General features: G+C 35.2%; 1 protein-coding gene across 2 annotated transcripts; it reads right to left on the bottom strand.

Moving 5' to 3' along the window:
- Nucleotides 1–334: 334 nt before the first annotated feature.
- LOC107876538 (VIN3-like protein 2) lies at nucleotides 335–19,606 on the bottom strand. 2 transcript variants are annotated; one of them, XM_047393653.1, is made up of 5 exons: nucleotides 19,471–19,606; nucleotides 19,244–19,321; nucleotides 11,523–12,201; nucleotides 2,198–2,517; nucleotides 335–2,032 (listed from the first exon to the last, which is right to left on the bottom strand). In XM_047393653.1, the coding sequence occupies exons 2-5, from the start codon at nucleotides 19,263–19,265 to the stop codon at nucleotides 834–836; spliced, it is 2,220 nt and encodes a 739-aa protein (XP_047249609.1). In that variant the 5' UTR covers nucleotides 19,266–19,321; nucleotides 19,471–19,606; the 3' UTR covers nucleotides 335–833. The 2 variants fall into 2 exon arrangements, with proteins under 2 accessions (XP_047249609.1, XP_047249610.1); XM_047393654.1 differs by lacking the exons at nucleotides 19,244–19,321; nucleotides 19,471–19,606 and adding an exon at nucleotides 12,286–18,397.
- Between the last annotated feature and the right edge of the window lie 1,475 nt (nucleotides 19,607–21,081).

Raw genomic sequence — 21,081 nt, 5'->3', positions numbered from 1 at the left:
AGGCAAAAACGTATTTATTCTATACGTGAATAGAAAATCTAGTTTTTAAAGACTTCTTATGTGGTATAAAAGATCTAGTTTTTAAAGACTTCTTATGTGGTATAAAAGACTAAAACTACACATTTTGGGGGACACCTTGTGTGATTTCATGACTGAAATATAAGTGATCCAACTTAATAAATATATGGACCAAATTGACTGATTTATAAATATAATTTGAAATTTCCGGGTGTAGCAAGGGTGACATAACAATGGCCTCGATACGTTTCTCTTCCAAACATTCTAGTTGTTGACGTCCAAAATAAAGGCACAACTAAGGATGAATATCAAAGTGTTCATGGCTAACAAATCAAGTAAAATTTCTACTGAAAAAAACAAAACAAAGATCCAATCAGATTTTGTATTTCAAATTATTTTACAGCAAAGATCCCCTTCATTCCAACTCCAAGGTCATATCAGCAGAGAGAAATGTGGATGAATTGGGTAGAACCAACCTATAAGAACGAAAAATGAAAGATGGTCTAATTGTTTACATCATAAATATGAATCGACTAACAATCACATTGGACAATCAGGGAATCAAAGAATTATGTTTAGCTCAGCAGCAACTATAAATCATGAAGCAGAGGATAGAGGATCCACATTCTGAATCCTTCAATGCCAAAGCTTTAGGCAAACGCCTGCAGGAACTACAGAAAATCTCTTGCTTGAAATAACATCAAAGTATCAACTAGCAGCCCAGCAAGTGATACTGGATCTTCAATAAGAGTATCAACAAATGCATTGACAATCCTAACATCTTGTGGTGTAGCTCTTAAGCTATACTGAATCCTTCAATGCCAAAGCTTTAGGCAAAAGCCTGCAGGAACTACAGAAGATCTCTTGCTTGAAATAACATCAGAGAAAGTATCAACCAGCTGGCCAGCAAGTGATACTGGATCTTCGATAAGAGTATCAACAAATGCCTTGACAATCCTAACATCTTGTGGTGTAGCTCTTAAGCTATACCAGGTTAAGAATTTCTGCCTGAATGTCTTATCAATATGATCACCACACTCTAACCATCTAACTACTTTGACATAATACTCAAAGTCCTTATCTCCAGTTCCAGCACATTCTTCTTGCCATTCTCCAACTCTCTTCTTCGAAGAGCTGCCAACTTGTGGTCCATCTTCCTTCCCTGATCCATTATCAAGATCCTTGCTGCAATGTTCCGATACTCCTTTCCGGCCGTGACTGCCCTTCACATTCTCCAACTTGCAGGGTGTAATGGGTAAGCCAGCTTCTTCACTACTTACAAATGGTGTAAATTCTAAGGCAGTCTGGAGAGGTGCATTTGACCCATTATCAGTGCTTGTCTCTTCTGTTGTTTGAACGACTGAACACTGCTTGTTCTGAAGATTTACATCATCAGCATTTGGCAAGGAGCTTACTTTCACCATGCTATCTTCATCATCACCTAAAGATGCCATTAATCCTGCATTTCCTATATGACTTTTACTAGTAAAGGCGATTGTGGTGCAACACAAGTCTGTAGAAATTGTTTTGTCAGTGTTATCACAACAAGAAAGACAATTATCCCCTCTGTTCTCATCCTCATTGCTGCATAGCACAATGTTATTAGTTTCATCCTCCACTGAAGAAGGATTAGAAAGGTTGCTGCAATTTGTTGGTGGACTTTGACTTCTTTCAACTTCTAAGCTTTTCAAGTTCAGGTTAGACAATTCATTTCCAGCTTTACTGGTGCAGAATGGAACTTCAGACATTCCCAGTTCTCTCTTGCTATCAAGGGAAACAATCTTGAGAACATAATCTGTAGCTGGAGTCAGATCTGAGAGCACAACCCTAGTGCTTGGGGAAAACAACGTCCGAGTTGGTTCTACTGGATATTCCATTTCAACAGCTTTCCGATGCCATAAAGTGTAACCAACAACATTCTCCATAGAAGACCCTTCAGAACTCAAAACAACTGTCACAGATGAGGTAAAGACATCCTCAAATCTGACGAGCTTTGATTCCATCACATTGCAATCTACAAAATATAGTCCCATGTAAAAGCTGATTGCTTCACTTGACTTAACAAGTACCACGCTTAGACAAAGAAAACAATAAAGGCATCACAGTAACACACGAAAGAGAGAGGGTAATCTACAGATCATACTGCACAAACAAAACCACAAATCAGAATGAGTATTACCTTTGACCTTAGCATTAGATGTGATTTCAGATGCTCTCTCAGAGAGCAGGGCATCTATGTACTCAACAGCCAAGCCACAAAGTTGCTGAACAGCAGGGCCAAATGAGAGCCTGTTCACTATACCTCTAGCCATCTTCACAGGCAAACCAGTCAAAGGGCCAACATCTGCTTCAAGCTTCTTCACTGCTTCATCAAGAGCTCCACACAATTTTTGACAATCTTTGGCGCCAACTGAAATTTTTTGGCTCAATGAAAGCCTATAACATAATATGTCTACACGTCTGGTGTCTCTTGCTACAATCAGTTGTTTTTTCAAGGAACTGCAACAATTGGAGAAAAATAAAACCATCTTTAGTTCCACACGATAGACAATATTAGGGGTGTGCAAAAATCGAACCGATAAAAATGGTATTGATTTATTGTTATTGGGTTAACGGGTTTTTAATGGTTTTATAATTTCTTTTTACTGGGTTATTGGTTCGGTTTCAATTTTTTCTTATTGAGTTATTGGGTAAACCGATTAACTTAATAAGAATACTAAATTACTACTTCTACACGTCTGGTATCTCTTGCTACAATCAATTGTTTTTTCAAGAAACTGCAAGAATTGGAGAAAATAAAACTATCTTTAGTTCCACATGATAACCTACTAGCCATACCTTTCATTTTAATTATGGAGGTCCGTATCTCACAGTAAATAAAAGCATCCATAATTCATACATGCGTTTCTATGTTAAAAGTTCTATTTTTTATCGGTGTATTTATTCATTCCATTAGATGTCTCAGTCAATTAATTAATATCCAGGTCATGGAAATTTCAACTTGTACATATCACATAGACGAAAAGAAATCCAAGTAACAAGCCAAACTACTTCCTTAGGAGGTCAAACTTGTTATTCTTATGAACATGAAGTTACTTTGCAAAGGCTAGATGTGTCCATGATATAATAAACTCTATATTATCTACCATCAGCATATTCATTAACTACACAGAAGGCCATAGGACTTTCTTCTTTTTAAACGGTGGTGCCAGGGCCAACTTAGGCACACCTTGACTAATTCCAAGGAGATGCTACCTCCCACCAGCATAACTACCGGGTAAATCTACCCACCAAACATGAATCCATACTTTCATGAATGGAAAATAACCTTGGCAGCACAACCAACATGTTGGCACTGATGTCTGCTTAATAGGGTGTCCCAGTAGTCCTTGGAGCACCTTTGACACAGCGAAGCTTGAAACGCAAGGTCTCGTAGTGATCTATAAATCTAACCCTTTTGAGTCCATTACCCACAATTAGTCGATCATTTTGACGACAGCACAACAATTGTGTCACAAACTCAAATCGTATTATGTAGCTGAGTTAGATGAGAAATTATAGACACCACCAAAATATTGGGACATAACGCGCTTACGTGGGCTAAGAAAAAGATAGTGAATCTAAGGACATTGGTAACAAACAGCTTTTAAACTTTAAGGAACGGTTAAAAGCTTCAAAAAGAAAACTGGCAAAATATATAATGGGGGAGGAAAAAAGTAAGAAAATATATAATGGAAAAATGGCACTCATATGACCTAATGGCCAGGACAAAGTAGGCATCAAAAGCTTGGTCATGTCACATTGTCATGGTTGATTTAGAAAATATTGAATGTAATGGGCTAAGGTTCCTTCGTCAAAAAAGAAAAAGAAGAAAGTGATTTGAAGTTCTCAATACATTTATCTTTTAGCACATGTTAGACATCAAATTTCAAAATTGTTAGTATATGCCCAATCTGATGAGCTTGTAGCAGCACAACACGCTGGTTGAGCTCATACCAAAAGGAAGGTAATCTCTCATGGCATCAATACAAGCTTAGGATTGCAAAATTATGCAACGCCATACACAAGGACAGAACTCTTTTTACAAATTAAAACAAATTTGAAACTGCAATCAAGGTTTGAGCCTTACTTTACAGATACCTCTCCTCGTCTTCCTCTCCAGAAAGTGCGAAATCTGAGCTAACATGATGCAAGGCATGCTTCGTCAAAACCTTGCACTCGAAGCCAAGCTGAGAAGTTCAAGGACTTTTCATTGAGTCACTACAGTGGAAGCTTAGAATGTAGAGTTGAAGCTCAAGAACATATTAAAGTGGAAGTACAAGGCTCCACATGGAAGACCAATCGGATTGGGAGAAAGAGGCTATGAACGCAGGGTGGTTATTCTTGAAACGCAAGCCTCTTGATTAAGAAGACCCCATTTCATTACGAGTATGTAATAATTAGCTTAGGCTTATATAGTGGAGAATAACTCCTTTAGACTCGGGTTAATTTGAGACTAGTTTTATGTTATTGAAGTTATATGTGAAACTCTTATGAGAGTTGAGGTTAAGACCTTTGTTGCTGAACAATGTTAGTGAGTGAGATTGCTTGCTTGAGGATTCATTCCTCTTGAGGGTATCTTCATAGAATTGGTGCTAGTTTTAGTTCAATCAATTGAAGGTTTTGAGCTTTCTATAGCTATTATTTTCTAGATAAAAGATAGGGGATAGACACAAATAAAAGAATTGACAATAATAGTTATAGAAAGCTAAAACCTTTAATTAATGGATCCGAAACAAGCACCTAATCTATAAAGATGACCCTCAAGAGGAATGCTTCCTCAAGCAAGTAATCCCATAAACATCCAATAGCAACAATGGCCTTAGCCACACACTTACAAGAGTTTCACTCTTCCAATTCATAATTTCACGAAAATAGTCTCAAAATAATCTACGTCTAAAGGAGATTTTCTTAACTATTTATAGCCTAAGCTAATTATTACAAAAACCTCTTATTTCTATCCTTAATGAAATAAGAGTCTTCTTAATCAAGAGGGTTGCATTACAAGAATAGCCACTTTGAGTTCATAGCCTCTTTTTCCCTAATCTGAGTGGTCTTCCGCGTAGAGCCTTGTACTTCCACTTTAATATGTTCATGAGTTTCAACTCTTTATTGCAAGCACCCTAAAAGCTTCCACCTTAGTGACTCAATGAAAATTCCATGAACTTCTTTGACGCTAGACTTGCATCATAACACCACGGTGACCCAGATGCTAATCAGCATCTGATTATCTTTCCTTGGCTAGTTTCAGGTCATAGGAGGTCCTTGTCCATCACTGCATGTCTCCAATCACCCAAGCTATTCATCTTCCAATTAACCTCACTCCATCAGTGAACACTTGTTTTTGAAAATAAGAATCTTAGCGAACACTTGCATTTGAAAATAAGAATCTAACTCATACCAAAAACCAGAAAACTTAATCACCCAAGGGTGTGGCCTAGTGGTCAATGAAGTGGGTTAAAAGCTTGAGGTCTCAGGTTCGGATCCCTGCAGAGACAAAAAACACTAGGTGATTCCTTCTCACCTGTCCTAGCCTTGGTGGACAAAGTTACCTAATATTTGTTGCTGGCAGGTATCCCATGGATTTAGTCGAGGTGCGCGAAAGCTAGCCTAAACACCGCGGTGACAACAACAACAACAAACCCAGTGTATTCCCACAGCGTGGGAACATATATTACCGCGGTTATCAAAAAAAAAAAAAAAAAAAAAAAAAACAGAAAACTTGTATATATATAAGTGGCTGGAAGCAGACAGTTGTTCGTCGTCGTGCCTGCTTCTAGCCAGGGGTGATTCGGAAATTTCATAATTGTGTCTGCTTCTAGTAAGGGGTAATTCGTGCCATTTCATAAATATTTAGTTTGAAGCTTCTTGTACTTCATGTTGTTGAGTGTGTACGGCTTCTAAAATGGGCAAAAAAGTTAGATCTCATTTATATATTCATCTTTTATCTCTATGCAACATTTGATTGAAGTGTGGGCCCTACACACTTTTTGTTACACGTGCCACATATAGCACGTACTAATTACTCCACTTGTATCTATGATGTCCACATAAAGCTTCATTTCACATATACCTCTTCCTTTTTAAACATCTGATCCACTTCTCTAATTTTTTGTGGCTATTTCAATCAAATCTATCGAAAAAGAAAGAAAATAAAATCTACTTTTACCATTTCTTCAGCCAATTAAAGTGGCATTGATTAATTTTATAATTGCATGATATGTATGTTTGAATTTTAAAAATAATTAACATTTATTAGTACTGCTACTAATAAATGTAATAGTATTATAAATTACAATGATTAATAATGTAAAATATGTAAAAAGTTTCATTGACTCTAAAAATTACAATTGTGCTACATAAATTGGGACAGAAAGAGTTACATATATTATGTGAAAGCTAAATGGAAAGTACTATAAATTACAGTAATTAACTTAATATATTTAAAAATCATATAAAAAATTTGATTGACTCCAAATTCCATTTGTCACATAATTGAGACAAAAGAAAAAAATATATTGGGCTTGTGCTGCCACGGGCTCATTTATATATATATATATATATATATATATATATATATAATACTACTCCTCACAACTAACAAGCTCTGGATTTCTCAATCCCTCAAAGCATCTAAAAGTTACTTCATGGATAAGTTTAACTTCATTTTTACTTGACAGTCATTTCAACTTTCAACTACATTTGCTTAAGAATGGCCTTGTTCCCAAACAACCTATTTTATACTAAAAGATTGGCATATCAATGGTACCATTACATTGTGGTTAAGGTGAACTTCGTTTCTGAACTTGGAGATAATGGCTACTGGATTAGAGAGCAATAAACACTTATTTATCTTATCTTATTTGTCCAAAATTCGAGCAGCTAAGCATATTTACTTTTCTTTACACTTACGCACAAATATCCTCTCTAACATAACTTCAACAAAGAAGAAAGGTTGCAGAGACATCCAACAAGGCTATTCTCTGCACTAAGAAAAGTACTTTGTTTCTTTTGCTATTTCTTTCTAAAATGAAAAGACTAAAGTTCTAAACTTGATCCTCGTCAAAAGGATGTAAAAGACTCAGGTCCACAGACTCTTCACTTTCGGTGTCACATCCATGTCGACACGACATGGGTGTGGCTGCAGACAGGGTCTGACATCCATATCTGACATGGTCAAACAATTTTGGGTACTTGAACAAAATCAATTTAGAAATTCGAGATAGATGCAATGACTTCTGATATGAACTTAATAATAAACAATAAAGAGATGCATTTGTAAATAGAAAATCCTGAGGACATTAAGAAAGAAGTAATATCCTTTTACAAAAACTTATATGCAGAGACAAAAGATTGGAGACCTCAAATGGAAATGGCAAACAGTCTGACAATCAGTGAAGTGGAAAAATCTATGCTAGAGGTTCCTTTTGACGCCCATGAGATTTTGGAAAGCATCAACGCATGTGCAAGAGATAAGGGCCCGAGACCTGATGGCTTTACTATGGAGTTTTTCAAACAATAATGAGATGTTATCAGTGTTGATTTAGTAGCAGCTTTCCAGAATTTTCATGAAAGAAGTTTCTTTGGAAAGAGTCTAAATGCAACTTTTGTGGCTCTAATTCCAAAGAAGGTGGGTGTCGATGAACTACAAGACTTTAGACCCATTAGTCTTATTAGGGGAGTCTACAAGATCATAACCAAGCTTTTTAGCAAAGCGACCCAAGAAAGTGATACATGGCCTAGTGGATAGGCAACAAATGGCATTCATTAAACGGAGACAGATCATGGATGTTGTGTTGATAGACAATGAGTGTGTAGAGGCGAGACAGAGAAGCAACAAGGCAGAGCTAGTTTGCAAGCTAGATATTCAGATAGCTTATGACTTTCTGCACTGGAACTTTCTGCTTCGGATATTGGGAAAAAAGAGATTTGGAAGGAGATGGATAAGCTGGATCAAACATTGCATTGACACTGTGAGGTTTTCAATCTTAATTAACAGATCTCTGTGTGGATTTTTTCCTTTGCAGAGAGACTTGAGCCAGGGGGACATATTATCCACATTTCTATTCATATTAGCTATGGAGAGGATGAGTAGTATGATCAACACCGCAAAAGGGAAGGGATGGATCAGGGGGTTTTGATTCACAGTCATTTGTAATTTTCGAGGCAGTATCAGGTCTTCATATTAATTGGGGAAAGAGCTTCATTTATCCTATCAATGCAGTTGTTGACATAGAATTATTGGCTACAAAACTAGGAGGCAGAGTAAGCGAGTTCCCTACAATTTACCTAGGCATGCCTTTAGGTGCCAAGAGTACATAAAAAGGTATCTCAAATAGAATGGGATTCTGGACGAATATGAAAAGAAGCTCACAAATTGGAAGAGTCGATACTTGTCTTTAGGAGGTAGATTGATACTAGTGAAGAGTGTGTTGGATGCAATACCTTCCTTTATGATGTTTGTATTCCTAATGCCAACCAGTGTAGATAAAAGCATTGATGCCCTCAGAAGGAATTTTTTGTGGCAAAGAAGTGGAGACAAGAAGTTTCACTTAGTTAAACGGGAGGAATTGATTGTGAACAAGAAAGCAGGAGGTTTGGGGATTTGAAATTTGAGAATGCAAAATCAAAGTCTCATGATGAAGTGACTGGAAGTTTACTAATGAGGTAGGCATTCTTTAGCGGGATGTCATCACAGCAAAATATGGTATGGAAGATAGGTAGATGACAAAAGTGATAAGCACTCCATATAATAGCACTGTATGGAGGGCAATTAGGAATTTGTGGCCTATCTTTTACCACAAAACAAGAGTGAAGGTTGGCAATGGGCAAAAGACCTCATTTTGGGAAGATAAGTGGAATGGTGACTCTACAATGAAACAACTGCATCCTGAGCCATTTAATTAAAGCCAACAAAAACTTGTCACTGTGGCTACAATATGGATTGGTCAAGGGTGGAATTTGCCACTAAGAAGACACTTATATGACTGGGAATTGACAAAGTGGCAGAATTTTAGAATTCTTTAGCTTCCTTCACAAATCTCACTAATGAGAAAAATCTGTTGATATGGGAGAGAGACAGTCAAGGGCAAGGAGCTTAATATGTATGCAGGACAGGAGATCAGCTGGCCATGCAAGATGATTTGGAAACCTAAGGTGCCTTACAAAGTAAACTATTTTTAATGGTTACTAAAGAAGTAGTTTTGACACACAAAAATCTTAGAAAAAAGGCTACCAATTGGCATCCCTATATGTGGACAGCAAGCTGAGACAATAAACAATCTTTTTTTGCATTACCCGTGGACAGATCAATTTTGAAGGATGTTCATTTGCCTGAACGGGATCAAGTGGGTGAAACATGGAGCATTAAGGGAGTTCTAACTCCTAAGTAGTTGGAACAGGGACGGTAATGCTTCAAAGGAGGAGGAGAGATGGAAGATTGTCCCCGCATGGATATGGTGGACAATTTGGAGAGAAAGAAACAACTGATGTTTTGAGAATGTGCAGAACAACTTGCAGAAGATCAAAATGAATTGTCTAGGCTTTTTCTATTATTGGTGTAAACTTGATATCTTTGATGTGCCCAGATTATTTGTAGGCAACAATTAGCTCAATAAATTATGTAAGTTGTAACAGGAACTACATTTTGGTTGTAGTATACCTGCGGATATATAGAGTAAAGTTACCAGTTTCAAAAAAAAAAAAAACTTGCTCTAAGAAATCCATGCATATCTTTCCTTCCAAATAGTCCACCAGAATTTAAGCATCTTTTTATAATTCTACTTTTGTCTATATTTGAATTATTTTTAGCTAAATCCCCCCACCCATACCCGTACCTAGATTTGTACCCCTTAATATTAGAATCTGGATCATGAAGAATCCAACCCCTAGACGCGCACCCTCATATCAAACACCCGCATCCAAGTCCGAGCAACTTGGGACTAGAGAGAAAGGTATGAAAACAACAAGTGTGACATATTACCGAAACTTTTCCAAATGCATTATTTTAACAAAGAAACACTTGAGAGTCCTCGACTTTCTTTCTGTTCAGTTATGTTCTACGCAATTTTTCAAATTTTTTCCCCATTGCTACCTCAGGGTACACTACTTGGCTTTGGAGTCCGACTAGAGTCTTACACATATGGATGAAGAGAATGGCCCATACTATGCGTAAAGTTTGGAATACCACGAGTGGCCCTAAAAGAGAATGATAAATGAAAATAGTACACCGAATAACCAGAAAGTTTAGATAATACTTTATTGTTCCTATTTTGCTAACTATAAGAGTACTTGGGAACAAACAAAATAAAGTTGGGTCAAATGAGTAAATCTAAGATCAAGTCAAATTACACATAAGCAAGAACACACACAACTATGTACTCCCTCCGTCCATCTTTACTTGTCCACTATACTAAAAATAGATGCCTAACAATAATTGTCAAGTTAGAAAATCCAATGGATAATTTATCATTTTGTGGAAATTTTATCCTTGTTATCAAATACTATTCATTACCCAATGTATTTCCCAAAGCATTAAACTTATTATTGTAAAGATGTGACACCTGCGCCTAACTCAACCCCAAAAGTTAGCTCACGAGGAGGGGATTGCCCAAGACCATATAGCACTTAAGCCTAACTTCAACTCCAAAAGATAGCTCATGAGGAGAAAATTGTCCAAGACCATATAAGGAGACCAACAACCTTTTAACCCACTGATTTGAGACTCCAATAATATTCAAAGCGTGATAGTAAAATTATCTAATTATATATTGTTTCTTAAAGTGTATTCCAAGTCAATATTGGACAAGTAAAAATGGACGGAGGGAGTGCATTGTAGATGACACTTGGTTTGATTCTTCATTAGTACTTCATATACCATGAATTATTACCTTCTATTTTCAATTTGAACCCTTAAGGCAAAAAAAAAAATTCATATCGGGCTAATCATAGGAATAACTACTTTGATTAACACAAAAAAATCAAAGTGCACTTCCATTCAGGCCAGCAATACGTGTACACGATGAGCAACAGACTAACAACCATTGGAAAAGAGAAGCAGCCAGATGCATATATATATATATATATCCTCATAAGAAATTCGAGAAAAGAATAGGAAAACAGTGAGCAAACTGTGTCAGAACTCTCTATAATTAGGCTTTTTTGGATGCTCAGGGCAAGTAATTGTTGTCATAAATGGTCCAAGAGTTCTGATGGAATTACTCATTCCTAAACACATCGTACCAATCCAAATATAGAAAGTTAGTAGCCAAAACCTTGATGTCAATAAAATACTTTTATAAGAAAAAACTATCACACACATAATTTCAGAAAAAATAGAACGAAAAGAAAACATTGGGATGTGAACCAATGTAGATGACATGTGAAACAAACATCCTGTTTCTTATTGAAGATTCATAAAAATACAAGATCAAATGAAGCTGATAGAAGGCAATACAAAGAGTTACCTGAGTAGATCATTAGCTTTTCCACAGGATACACAACAAAAGGTGCCATTATTGCCCTTGTCTAATTTATCAGTTGTAATACCAGATTTTCCGTACTTAATAGCACACTCAAGGTGGCATGACATCCCACATGAATCCCCTTGAAAAGGAGGCTCTGAGCTGCAAATCAACCATAGACTAGGGTCCTTATTGTCATCATAGTTACGGCAAATACAACATGAACACCTCTTGCAAAATGCATCTTGGAAACTTAATTTAGCTCTACAAGCCAAATTTTGGCAGTATACAACATTGTCTAAACTAGCTTTAATATTTGTTGTTGCAGAATTATTAGCTTCAATAGGAAAACGGCTTGGATGCTCAGCTTTTCTCTGCCTTTTGGTACTCCTCTGGGCACTCTCTGATGAAGGTTGCATTTCAAGATTAGATGTACTTCCATGCTCCAAAGATTTCTTCTCAGACACAATTTTCAATAGGTTTTCTATTATTTTCAATTTTGTCAGCCCAGTATATTTCCTTTCTTTTCCCATCTCTGCACATAATATCTGCAAAATCTCCTGACGGCTCCAAGACTGCAGCATTTCAGGGGCACCACGTGACTGCTTTGATAATTCATAAACTAGTTCTCTCTTTTCCTCCATACTCAATTTACTGCACTTTGATGGATCAAGTGCAAGACCTAGAACAAGAAAGCAGGAAAAACTTCAAACTTATAGGTTTGTAAATTACTATCCGATAAAAACCACTACAGTTAACAAAGTACATTTGACAAGTCCATAACAGGGACATTTCTGTTCATCGCTTTTAAATCTTGTATCTTAAAATTATTTTTGTAGCTTCATCTCATTTTTGAAGGGTCTTCGAGCTAATTTGGTGCACTTTTCTTACAGCACAAGCTTCTCACAGTGATGGAATATGTTTCAACTGCAACCAGATCACCAGAAAATGCGAAGAAAAGCCATCATGTCTGGTCAAATATAAGTAACAGGAAAGAAAGAGAGATCACTCAATCGACCAACTAGAGCTGGCAATTTCAACCCATATTTATAAAATCAATCCATTTATTAGCCCATATTTTAATGAGTTGGATCACTTATATTTCAAGTCGTGTAAATATGGGCTTTCAACCTAATTTTATTTTTATGGACAACAAAACAACAACATACCCAGTGTATTCCCACATAGTGGGGTCTGGGCAAAGTAGTGTATGCAGACCATATTTTTATGGTTAAATATGGGTAAAATATGGGTATAGAAAAGCCAACTGAAAAATGCTCTCAAAGTTGTTGATTAGAGAATATCAGATATGTTTGAATCGGCTTCAGTTGTTCAAAGTTGTGTTTGAGAGATCGACTATTCAATTATTACATTAAAATATTAGCTTATATATTTAATAAACATATGGAAATTAAATCTGCTCATATATTCTTTAAATTGTTTCTTAGTTAGTCATTACAAAGGGAACTTTCTTTTAATATATTAATTCTAACCAAAAAAAATTATCAACTTTCATCAATACATTTAATATTTAAATATTTGACCATTCAATTTTAAATCATGCATTTGTTTCAGGACCTGTTACGATGAGCACATATTATGTAGAGTCATTTACTCGGAATTAATATTCTCTTATCAATTTGCATCTATCCACTTTTTACTGTATCTTTTGGGGTTTGGCCATGAATTATTTTTACTTTTGTTTCATTTTTGCACTACAAATTACTCACAAAAGGTCAAAAACAACTCAAATTTGTAGTCATGGTCAAACACAACTACAATTTTCAAATATCATTTTTCACTTTGAAAAAAGAACTACTTTTTCAAATACTCACAATTTCATGAGCAAACGGCCCCTCTGTTTCTAAATATTTGTCGTCCTTACTAAAAATAGATATTCCATAATGGTTGGCATTTCAGAAAATCAAGACATAATTAGTTGTCTTTTCCATCTTTACCATTAGTCATAACTATGGAGAGTTATTAATATAATGTAAAAACGAGAAATATTAAATAAAGATGAGTAATAAATAAGGGTAATTTAGTCAAATTACCTTTTAGTTAATGTTGTTCTTAAGGGGTGTGCACCTTAAAAAGGTGACAAGTAAATAGGAATGGAGGGAGTACCTAGTATATGTGTAGGAATATATTTACAGACTTCTACTCTACAACTTTGTTTTTGAAAATCTTACATGTAATCTTAGTAATTTAGAGTGTGAACATGTATTCCTGGTTTATTTACTTTTCTCTCTTCTAGTATTGTCCAATTACGAAACAATTCATATATTAATCCAAAAATTACTAGGAATGAACACACAAAAAAAAAAACATGATGATAGTAACAAAATCAGAGAAAATTTATGATTATTTTCAACATCGAGTTTGTATGTCAAATAGAGATATGGAAGTTTGGTTGTTAAGTTGATTTCTAATAACTTAGATAAAGGTTAAAAGTTTTTTGGGTTTAGGAGATTAAAGTGGGTTAGGACCATTTTATCCAATCCATATCGTACCATATTTATATGGGTGAATTGCAATTCAATCCCTATTAGCCCAATGCATTTTCAATCCGTCCAAATCCGATTCAATCCTCTCATTTGCCACCACTACGGCAAACTATAACCAGTAGATCGGCAATACGAATCCTCATATTCATTCTGCTCTATTTAGTTCCATCTCATCCCACAACTAAATATTTTATATTTAAAGCAAATTAGGAAATCACTAAAATTGAAGATTCTTTGAATATTATCACTTACCACAAAACTGATAAATATATGTCCCTAACCAGACATGGGACAGAATGTAAGTATAACCACAACTAGACATTAACCCAAAGTTCCAAATTAGTTGGTATAACCTATACAAGTCATTTTCTTCTACTGTATTTTATTCTTAGCTAAATTGAGTTTAATTCTAAGAAATTGAAGGTCTTTTGTTCTATCCTAAGCTAAGCCTTCATTGATTTCAAGAGATCATACGTATTTTGAAACAATGTCCCATCATGTGATTTAAGTGACTTCGTGTTCGTTTAACAACATCAATTATCATAGTATTGCATCTATAAAGTTGGTGCATTTGGTGGTCTAAGTAGGACATGTGCAAATTAAGTTAGGCAACCTATTATTTTATCCCCTACGAGATATAGTTGCACTCTCTATCACAGTGATATTCTAATTCTGAGGACCAGTGCATTTGGAGTTCTAAGTAAAATTAATCAAACCATCTGAAAATGTGTGCTACTTGTACCTTCTAATACGCGTGATCATTTTTGATATTATCTATATGACCAAACATCCATCTTATATCTACATTTTTACAATGCTCTTTTTTTGAGGATGTGGTAGGGCATTAAAGGTCCAACATTGAGTTTTATATAACACCGTTGATCTCACAGACTTCTATCGAACTTGTCTTTCACTTTGTTAGACATCTTCATATTGACATCGCACTTTCATAACATTCATTCTTTTCAATCATCATGTTTTAGTTTGATATGTTTCACCCTCCGGTTCACGTCATTCTCCTGACGAATGAACTTCTATATCTGAGATATATGCATCTTAAATGCCACGGACTGGACTAGTCTCATTCAACATCATTGTTCTTATAGTACTATACTTAGTACAGATATTTTAACTTCTACTTGTCTTATAACTCTTCCCTTTTGAATAAGTATCCATTTCGAACTTTTGACTAGCTCAGTAACTAAAATTCTTAATAGACCCAACATGATCAGCAAATATATGCACATAGAACATCATCTTGTATACAAAAGGCTAGTGCATCAATAATTATAAGCTAATAACTATAGGCTAAAAGCATATCTGTAATTTAAATTTTTTGGGGGGAATATGTTAGTGCAATACTCTAGAAGACTTGATAAGAGCACATTCCCTTTTGAGCTCAGCGTCTATCAGAAACAACCTCTCTACCCTGATAAAGGTAGAGGTAAGGTCCGCGTACATCCTAACCTCTCAAGACCCACCTCCCAGCCCCATAAAACTGGGTATGTTGTTATTTTTTTTTTAATTGTAGTGTCCAGATCAGCTTTTGCGCACCTCGACTAAATCAACGGGATACCTGTCACCTCCAACAAGCAACAAATAACAGGTAGTTCCGTCCACCAAGGATATGACATATGAGACGACTTACTGTTGGGATTTGAACCTGAGACCTAAGGTTTTCAACCCACTTCATTGACCAGCAGGCTATGTTGCTCAGACTCGGCTGTTTTGCCGCCGAACCCGTCTCGACACGAGACTGAGGCAGGGACGGGTGCTTCCGCCGTCTCCGATTCGGTTCAGTCAACCGATTTTGGAGACACCAAACTAAAGAAGAAATTCGAGGGGAAACATCGTATAATTAACAAGCAACTTACTGAAAAAAATCCCAACCAACAACCACCGAAACAGAAACGGCGTTTCTCCCACTCTAGTCGTCGTCGGACGCAATGATTTTTTTTTTTGGTTTAAGTGACGGTCTTTATTTGTTTGTATTGTTAATAACATATATTAACACGTGTATATTAACAAATATCTGTTTTAATAAAAAGTAATTTTTTTAATAAAAAGTAAAAACTAAAAAACGTGGTTACTTTGACAGCATGTGTCGATCAGTGTACTCTTACTTTGACAACATTAGTTTAAATTCTTAATTATCCTTATTTTTATTTTTTGGTAAATATCTTTATTAACTCTATATTTATAATATTTAATTTTTTTAGCCGAATCCCCGCACCCATATCTACACTCGGATTTGCATCCCTGAATCTTAAAATTTATATTTTGACGAATCCGACTCTCGGATCCGCACCCGTCTCGGATACTCGCACCCGAGTCCGAGCAACTTAGCTAGCAGGCCTCACCTTTGGGTGTTATTATTGTTATAAGTTGGTATGAACCCAGTTATAAAAAATCCCTACATGTCTCCTTAAAAACGTTCATCCATAGATACTCTCAATGTTCTAACACTTGCTAACGATCTTATTGATTATATGCCTTTCCCATTTATACATTTCACGTTAAATCATCATTTAAATAGAGGAAGTTCTAAGTATCTTGGGTCTATTATCCAAGAAAATAGGGAGATTGATGATAATGGCACATATCATATTGGTGTAGGACGAATGAAATGGGGGCTCGCATCTAGAGTTTTGTGTGATAAGAAGGTGCCACCAAGACTTACAACTTGTTTGGATGGTTGTTCTTATTGTATTGTACTGTGTTGTTAGTTAAATACAACGTTTTTTGCATTGTTAAATAAATTTTATTGTATCGTATCATTAAATCGATGATTAGGTAATGACGAGAAGTCCCATTTTATGTAACAACCGAGTTAGTGTGATCGCCTTGTTACTTCTTTTTTTCTCATTTTGCCTTTACTTATTAATTTAATAATTATATTTTATCATGTACCTTTTATGGTATTTCTACCTCCTATCTTACTTTTCTTGTAGGTTTGTCCTTCTAATTGTTGATGTGTGAGATTATGTCATGACGAAAAATGATATAATCTACCTAAATGTCGTATTCATTAAAACAACACAATACGATACAGCATAACACAACACAATCCAATATGATACATTATGAAACAATGTATGACAATCATCCAAACAAAGTGAAAGGCAAGTTCTACAGAGCAGTGGTTAGACTAGCTCTGTTGTATGGAGTAGAGTCTTGCCCAGTCAAGAACTCCCACATTCAAAAGATGAAAATTGTGAAGATGGTGATACTAAGATAGATGAGTGGACATACTACAGAGATATATTAGGAATGAAAATATCTGAGACATCGTAGGAGCGGCCTTGATAGAGGACAATATGCGAGAAACAAGGCTGAGATGGTTGGTGCATGTGCATAAATCAGGCACAAATGCTTCAATGAGGAGGTGTAAGAGGTTGGATATGGATGTCTTCAAGAGAGGTCGAAGCTGGTTGAAGTATTAGGGAGAGATGATTAGACAAGACGTGACGACATGACCTTAATTATGAGGTTATTAAGGACGCGAATTAGAGTAGAAGGTTAGCTAGATAGTTAAGCATTGCCTTGCTTATCCTTCCGTACTATTAGTCATACTACGTTGTACTATTAGTCGTAGTATGACTCTTGTAGTTTCTTGTCTTCTGAGTTTGGTTACTATATGTTGTTTTTTGTACTTTTGAGTATCGTATTATCTTGTTATGAATACTGTTCAGGATGATTTGTCAAGTTGTTTATAGTATTTTGCCATTACTTATTCATTTCCACTATTTAATTCTCTATACTACTTTAGACTTTTTGCTCCTTCCACTGAGGGTCTATTTGAAATAGTCTATCTATTTCCAAGGTAGAGGAAAGGTCTGCGTATACTTTATCTTTTCGGTCCCCACTTTTTGGGATTACACCAAGTATGTGGTTGTCAATAAATGACTCTCCTTGGCCTTCTAATCATATGTTCTCTCTATGCGACGACAATCTTGGAGCTTTTGTCCCTATTATCGTCAATCTTCTCACCATATATCCTCTATGTTAAATCTACCAACATATAACACTATTGTTTTTTTGTCACTCTTGTAGCGCCTTTTCAAAAAGGACCATCACATGACTCATAAGTTCAATGTCTTGATAATTAACACATCTTTTAATCTACTTTTTTTTAATTATATTCAGAGAACTGGGTAAAAGGGAGAGAAGTGAAAAGAAAAATGAGAGAAAACTCAAAAAGTATAGAAAAATAGAGATTTAAGACAGATGCACTAAACAGTTGCACTGTTCATCAATAATAATAAAAGAACAAAGGCAGTTAAATTGCATTGTCCAGATCATACAGCATCAAAGCGGCAGATAAATTGCAGCAAAAAAAAGATACAATTAAGCATAACTTGCCAGCTCCACTCTAGTAAGTATATCCTGCATGGTAAAGAGTCACAGGAGAAATTCTACGTAAACCATCAGCCACTCCTTCCTCCCTCCCTCCCCTGCCCCCACTCCCTTCCCACAAAAAATGAAAAAAAAATTCTTTTTCTACACAGGTAACTGCCTAAGAGGAAAAAAAAAATCAGAAAGATCATTTGTACGAGTGCAGAAAAATAAGGAATAGCAAAGGTAAATCTTTTAGCTATTTCTCGTTTGACTTCATGTAATAGTGGCACTGCATTTCTACGAGTAATTCCAAACTGATCACATAATATATTTGTCTCAGCATAAGGTAACAAATCACCTCCATAATTCAACTGTTCTCATAGGTAATTCTCCCTTTCTAAATTGTAAAACAAAATGTGAAGGACCACAACACCGTAGGCAAAGAAAATGGCATAGTTATCACTTACCCCACAAGAGTAGGTAAGTAGGTAACCAACCACCAATCCTATCACTCATTTCAGTAAACCAAAACAAACAAAAAAAATTGAAAAATAAAATCACAATGTGAGAAAGAATCAAGAACTAATTTCCTTTTTGATACGTATAAAACAGTAATTTAATTTCATACAATAATATGCAAGAGATAATATAAATTAACATTATTTATTGTATAAAAGAAACAAAAAAAGAGATGGGATCAACGTCATTCAGATATCAGTAACACATTAGCAGGATGATAAGCAAACAGATCAGAAATTTAACAGCTACTTCCTCTGTCCCAATTCGTTTTTGCTTAATTTGATCGATTCGTGAAACTTGCTTTGACTTTGCCACAGTGAATTGTGTTTTGGCAAGGGAAAAAAAGGAGGAAGAAACTACCCTCAAAGGAAGATGAGTCCATGGCTGCAGGTCCAAAACAAACCACCTTTGCAGCTTAGCACCTGAGAGCCACAGTATCTGAAACAGAACAGATGATGCTATAATTTTGACCCAATATAGAACAACACATACATATTATACAAAACCATAGATACGTATTGCTCATCAATTTCATGTGGCGTGAAAAATCACACACACACACACCACGCGCGTTAAAGAAAGAGTACCAGAAAAAGGGCTTTGGAATTGGGGTCACAAGCGAGGAATCCATGAAGAGAGATGGGGTCTTCGAACGTGGGCTTTTCGGTACCCGAAGCAGAATATATAGTGATAAAGCTGTGGGGTCCCAGTGGTGGTTACAAGGGGTGCAGATTTGGAGGAGTAAAACTAATAGAGAAATACCATACTATCCCCTTAATTATGAGTTTCATAACAATAATTTCATAATTACATGATATAACAAGTTATATTTTATATTTTTATAAATTGTTACTACAAAAATATAAATATATATAATTTTTACTATCCTTATGATCAATATATATTTTATATTTTTGTCAACTATTGCTACAAAAATACAAATACATATGCTACAAAATATAATTTGATAAAAGTGTTGCAATTTTTTGTAATTTAATACTTAAGTATGCTACTTTATGTATTTTTTTCAAATAAACATACTCGTGTTTTTCTGTTTTTTTAAACGAATTTGGGAATGAAAGCAGCCCATTTTATCTCTAACCGCTAATTTCTAATATTGGCTATAATAAATTTATTAAAAAATTATATTTAAACAAGCCCAACTCTAAATCAATAATTTATAATTTATAATTTATATGTACATCTATATCTAAATATATATCTATACCTAGAACTATAATCTATATCTATATCTATAATATATAATCGATATCTATAATCTATAATCTATATCTATAATCTATAATATATTAAAATTGTGAAGACCCTTAGAAAAGTTATTTGAACTTTTTTTTCCTTTATTAAAGGACTTTCCTTTAGACAAAATTATCTTTTCACTAATTTCTTCAATTTATTATTCAACTATTTTTATTATATTAATTAGACTCCGAAAATATATGGGACTCCTAAAATATATGAAAGGAGAATCAATTAATATTTTCCTTTGTACTGATCAATTAAAAAATACTTCTAAAATAAGATAGAAAAATACTCCTAAAATAGCACTCTATTAAGAAAATATTTTTATAAATATTGAGATGCACATTAAACTAGAGAAGAAATTGGTTTACTTATTAGGAAAATATGATTGATATTCATCTAACTTGATTCGATTATATTATAAATTGGTGGATGTTTGCCACCAATTTATGTGTGTGTGTATGTGTGTATGTGTGTATGTGTGTGTGTGTGACATAAGCACATGACCATCTAGACCAACCCTCACGTCGGCAAACATGAGTTTCCAGTATTAGTCCCTCGGGATCTTCACCTCCACGGTTAGATATACAACCCCCTTTAAGCCTAATTAAAATATTTGACACATAAACCATCCATTAATTAAAGGAGTCAATCATTAAGGCATCATTAAGTGGTATCATCATACCGACTATAGCTTGCAAGCAAATGTCATTAAGTCAACACTTTGGAGAGTCCTTGTACCCTAGCCTCCATTATAGAAATAAACTTTGGGGATTCATTGTACCCAAAAAGGTTTTAAAGAAAATCATTCACTTGGGGAATCCTTGTACCCCACCAGGTTTTCAAGATCACTCTTATCTTCTAGCCTTTTATGCAATGCATTAATTTTAAAGAAGTAGGCCAAGCCAAATGATTATTCATAATTCAAAACTAATTAT

This window comes from Capsicum annuum, chromosome 7 (assembly GCF_002878395.1).
Source record: "Capsicum annuum cultivar UCD-10X-F1 chromosome 7, UCD10Xv1.1, whole genome shotgun sequence".
Lineage (NCBI taxonomy): Eukaryota > Viridiplantae > Streptophyta > Magnoliopsida > Solanales > Solanaceae > Capsicum > Capsicum annuum.
Note: the sequence above shows the minus strand (reverse complement) of the source record. Positions and strands in the feature narration are given on the sequence as shown.